General features: G+C 38.3%; 1 protein-coding gene across 1 annotated transcript in view; it reads right to left on the reverse strand.

The window, feature by feature from the left end:
* Positions 1-3,390, reverse strand: part of pif1 (PIF1 5'-to-3' DNA helicase homolog (S. cerevisiae)) — a 6,420-nt gene extending 3,030 nt beyond the window's left edge. The window contains exons 1-7 of the mRNA XM_065275375.1: positions 3,312-3,390; positions 2,537-3,102; positions 2,250-2,379; positions 2,009-2,134; positions 1,053-1,206; positions 574-688; positions 268-374 (exon numbers count right to left, since the gene is read on the reverse strand). Of these exons, the coding sequence (XP_065131447.1) occupies positions 268-374; positions 574-688; positions 1,053-1,206; positions 2,009-2,134; positions 2,250-2,379; positions 2,537-3,097 (1,193 nt within the window). The 5' untranslated portion in view covers positions 3,098-3,102; positions 3,312-3,390. The remainder of the gene's footprint in view (positions 1-267; positions 375-573; positions 689-1,052; positions 1,207-2,008; positions 2,135-2,249; positions 2,380-2,536; positions 3,103-3,311) is intronic.
* Between the last annotated feature and the right edge of the window lie 429 nt (positions 3,391-3,819).

Raw genomic sequence — 3,819 nt, forward strand, 5'->3', positions numbered from 1 at the left:
TTCATCAAAAACTGTGGAGGGTGACTTTCTATAATTTAATCTTTCTATGAAATACAGGATAATAATCTTCCTTAGTTCGTATTCAGTGCTTCCAACATGGGAACACTTCAGCTCTTGTTCCAACACAATAAAACTTAAAAATAAACATAAACCAACAAGAGAAATTTTGGATCATTATGCTCTGAAGCACAAGGACAATAACCCAATAAAAGACTCTGAGCCAATGATTCATAGGACTCAACAGTGATTGTGGCGAAATCTTAGTACCTGCCCACTCTCACAGCCTGCAGGAGAGAGATGAAGGTCTTGTCTGTTTGTCTGCGCACCTCGGTCAGCTCCATGTTCATATGGATACACTTCCTCCAGCTTCTAGACTGTGGGTTAAATCAACTATTTATCTTAACTCCTATAACCTTAAAACTACACTGCAAAAACAATGCCAACTGCAAAGCCAAACTATGTAATTTCATAACACACACTGAAAACATCATTTTATATCTTACTCAAATTTTGAGACATTACAGCTTCCTAAGAACTATGCATTAATCAGGGACACAGTGGTTACAGTCATACCTGAAAACAAAAATTAGGTTTGTCCTTCCCTTTTGTTACAGGTGGAAGTTGAAGAAAGTCTCCACACACTATCAGTTGAATCCCTCCAAAGGGCTCAGTTGATCTTCTGATGGATCTACAAACAATAGATCAACACTTTCTAATAAAAGTACATTAAAGCTACTTTCTAGTAAAAACGAAAATCTGGCTATTTGGGTTTTGAACAAAACCACAATCAAATATGATTACGACAGAGCACATTCATAAGGTAATAATTCTCAAGGACAAATGCAGATCAGGGACAAATGCTAATCAAGAATAAATGGAATTACTAAATAATACAAAAATATCTGATGCAATATTTATAACTCTACTATAATATTAGGTCATACATACGTTATCTTTTAATAGAATTTCAAGTGGATCAGCTGGTGAACTGAAAGCAAAACCAATGACAATGTTTATCAAACCTTCTCTTGAGGTTCCCAAATGTTCTGTACCTGGCTATAGCTTCCAGTTTGTCAAAGAACTCAGCCTCAACCATTGAAATCTCATCAATAATGAGATGTTTACAAGTTGTCCAGTGCTGCAACACTCCAGGACGTTGCGCAAGTTCAAGACACTGTTCAAGAGATGCAGAGCCAGAACCAATACCTGATAAAAACAGACAAAAATTATTGATTCAGTCTAATACAAAACCCTTTATATGGATTTGAGAAACATGTTGATGTTACATGTTAAACAAAGTAACATTGTGCTAATGAAATGAAGTGCCAGCCTTATTTTTTGAGGGCACACAATGCGAAGCTTGTGAAAACATGCATTTAATCCATTATATGTGTGGCTTGTCATGTCAAAATGTGAACCTATGTGCATCACATGTCATGTTAAAATACATGCCCGCTGCAGGCACTTCGAAGAGGTTTGTGATAAGAGATACACGCTTAATTTCATGTGTAATCAGAGTTTAGTGTTAAATTAGTGCCGTGGGAATATTTTGTGAACATGAGCATCTCACCTTTCGACGTGTGTGCCGCAGGCACGTATTTTGACACAACGCATGATGCACATTGGTTCACATGATGCACAGAACACATGACGAGCTACACACGACACTCAGAACACATTTTTAATTTTTCGTCCCTCGGAAGAGAAGTCATCGGCCGCCACTGATAAAATGTACATTGGCAATAAATGACAAGAGGTTTCATTTTCCTTTGTTGATTTCAAGTGATACGACATGCCTTTTCAATAGGTTCATCAGCATCATCAATTATGTATGACGAGCCATTTTGTGGCATGTATATAACAAAGGATTGCATTTGTATACAAACAATAACGAAACCATTTGATCTCTACTGACCCATTCCAAAATCGGATAAGAAATCAGGAAATCCATATGGGGTAAGGATTGCATTATAGCTGATGGACAAATCAACACAAAATTTTTTCTAACCTGCAAAATTGTGCAGTGTGGTCCCTCCAATGTGGCAAGCTGCTACACCAGTACTCGCTGTTGCATAAGTGCTTTTGGGAGGCAGAGAGCCCACAATTCTCTTCAGCAGGAAAGACTTTCCTGTACCTAAAATACATTTTTATTTGGTTCAAAATTATATAACAGTAACAAAAGGTTAAATGACCCAAAAATGACATATTCATGTCACTATGAAAAAACAAAAGAGGATTACATTCATTACCTGCACTGCCTGTGAAAAACACATTCTTGCCACCCAAGACTGCATTCAGAACTGCAGTTTGTTCTCTGCTTAGCTTTTGTGCCACAGGTAGAACCAAGGCAGGCTTTTTATTGGGGTGAAGTGCTTTAACCTACAAAAATTAAAAACAAGATGTATTATTTATGTGCACGAGGTAGAAATATACTGTATATGCATATATATTGTACATGTATATGTGGTGACATTATGGACAAAACTTGAGGGGCAGTCACAGTGCATAAAAGATGTATACATAAGCATAAACATACCGGACTAGAATCACAATCAGGTCTGGGCCTTTTTACTTGTTGCCTTTCACCAAGGATTCTATTGACGGATCTTTCTGCAGGTCCTTTGAGTTGGACTGGGGCATTCACTTTACTCCTCAGTTCGTTTGCTTTCTGTACATCCTTCAGCTGGAGAGGACTGATGGTCTCAAAGGCGCGAGGAAGACCAGCTCGTATTTTAGCTCTATCACTCATAGGCTTGCTGCTTTGGGATGCCTGGTGTTTGATGCTGAGTGTCTTCAAGAACATCTTCAAACGATCTGGCGGACAGTCCGAGATCAGAACCTGCGTGTTCTCCGGTGCAAATTTAACCGTACATTTACCGTCCTTCGCAAAGCGTGTAAAAAGCTGGAAATCACGCAGCATGAAGTTTTGAGGAGCTTTGCCGTCGTGGACACGCATAACGATTTCCTGAAACTCGTTACGGCCTAAAATGACAGTGGCTTTGCGGATGTGCTGTCGTTTGATTGCTTGACCCGCTGCATTCAAGCGTTCCACTGCCACGGTACACTGAAGCTCACCTGGCTCAATGTTGCTCATCATTTTACCTTAGGAAACACAGAAAACGATTTTCCCACATTCATTCAAACAGCGAGACCTTGCTGTGCTTGCATTTTGGATTAAAGTCTTTTGTAACATTGTTAAAAAACAAATGCATCGTGCGTAACACGTGCACATACAACACAGACTTATTCATTTCTACGTTTTTATGTATTTGTTTTTGTTTCGTAGGATTAAATACAGAAAACTGACCCACCTTTCTCATGGACGACAGCGGTAAGTCACAAAACCAAATGCTTATTATGATGAGCACGCCACGAATTTCAAATCCTTCCGCTCGGCAGCGATTGGTCGACAGTGCCGAACCACTTACCAATCAGACCGGGGGGATTTAAACAAGTATCCAATGGTCGATTACGCTTCAAAAACGAAATCTCGCATGTCCCGCCCCCTAGCGTGTGCTCCGCCAATAAAATAAAGCCGACTTTAACGTTTCATTTTCTTAAATATTGTTTATAATAAAGGAATGTTACGTCCTTTATTCTCTTTTTTGTTAAATACATTTTCATACGACATTGTTATATTTTTACAATATTATATTTTATACGACCTGTACGTTTTCATTTCATAAGCTTATGTTTTCCTTATCCCTCTACTGCCTGTAGTGTAGTGATGTATTTGCTGTAAAGCTGCTTTACAACAATACAAAATTGTGAAAAGCGCTATATATATTATATATATTTTTTTATTATTATTATTGTCTT

Source organism: Paramisgurnus dabryanus, chromosome 6, assembly GCF_030506205.2.
Source record: "Paramisgurnus dabryanus chromosome 6, PD_genome_1.1, whole genome shotgun sequence".
In the NCBI taxonomy this organism is placed as follows: Eukaryota; Metazoa; Chordata; class Actinopteri; order Cypriniformes; family Cobitidae; genus Paramisgurnus; species Paramisgurnus dabryanus.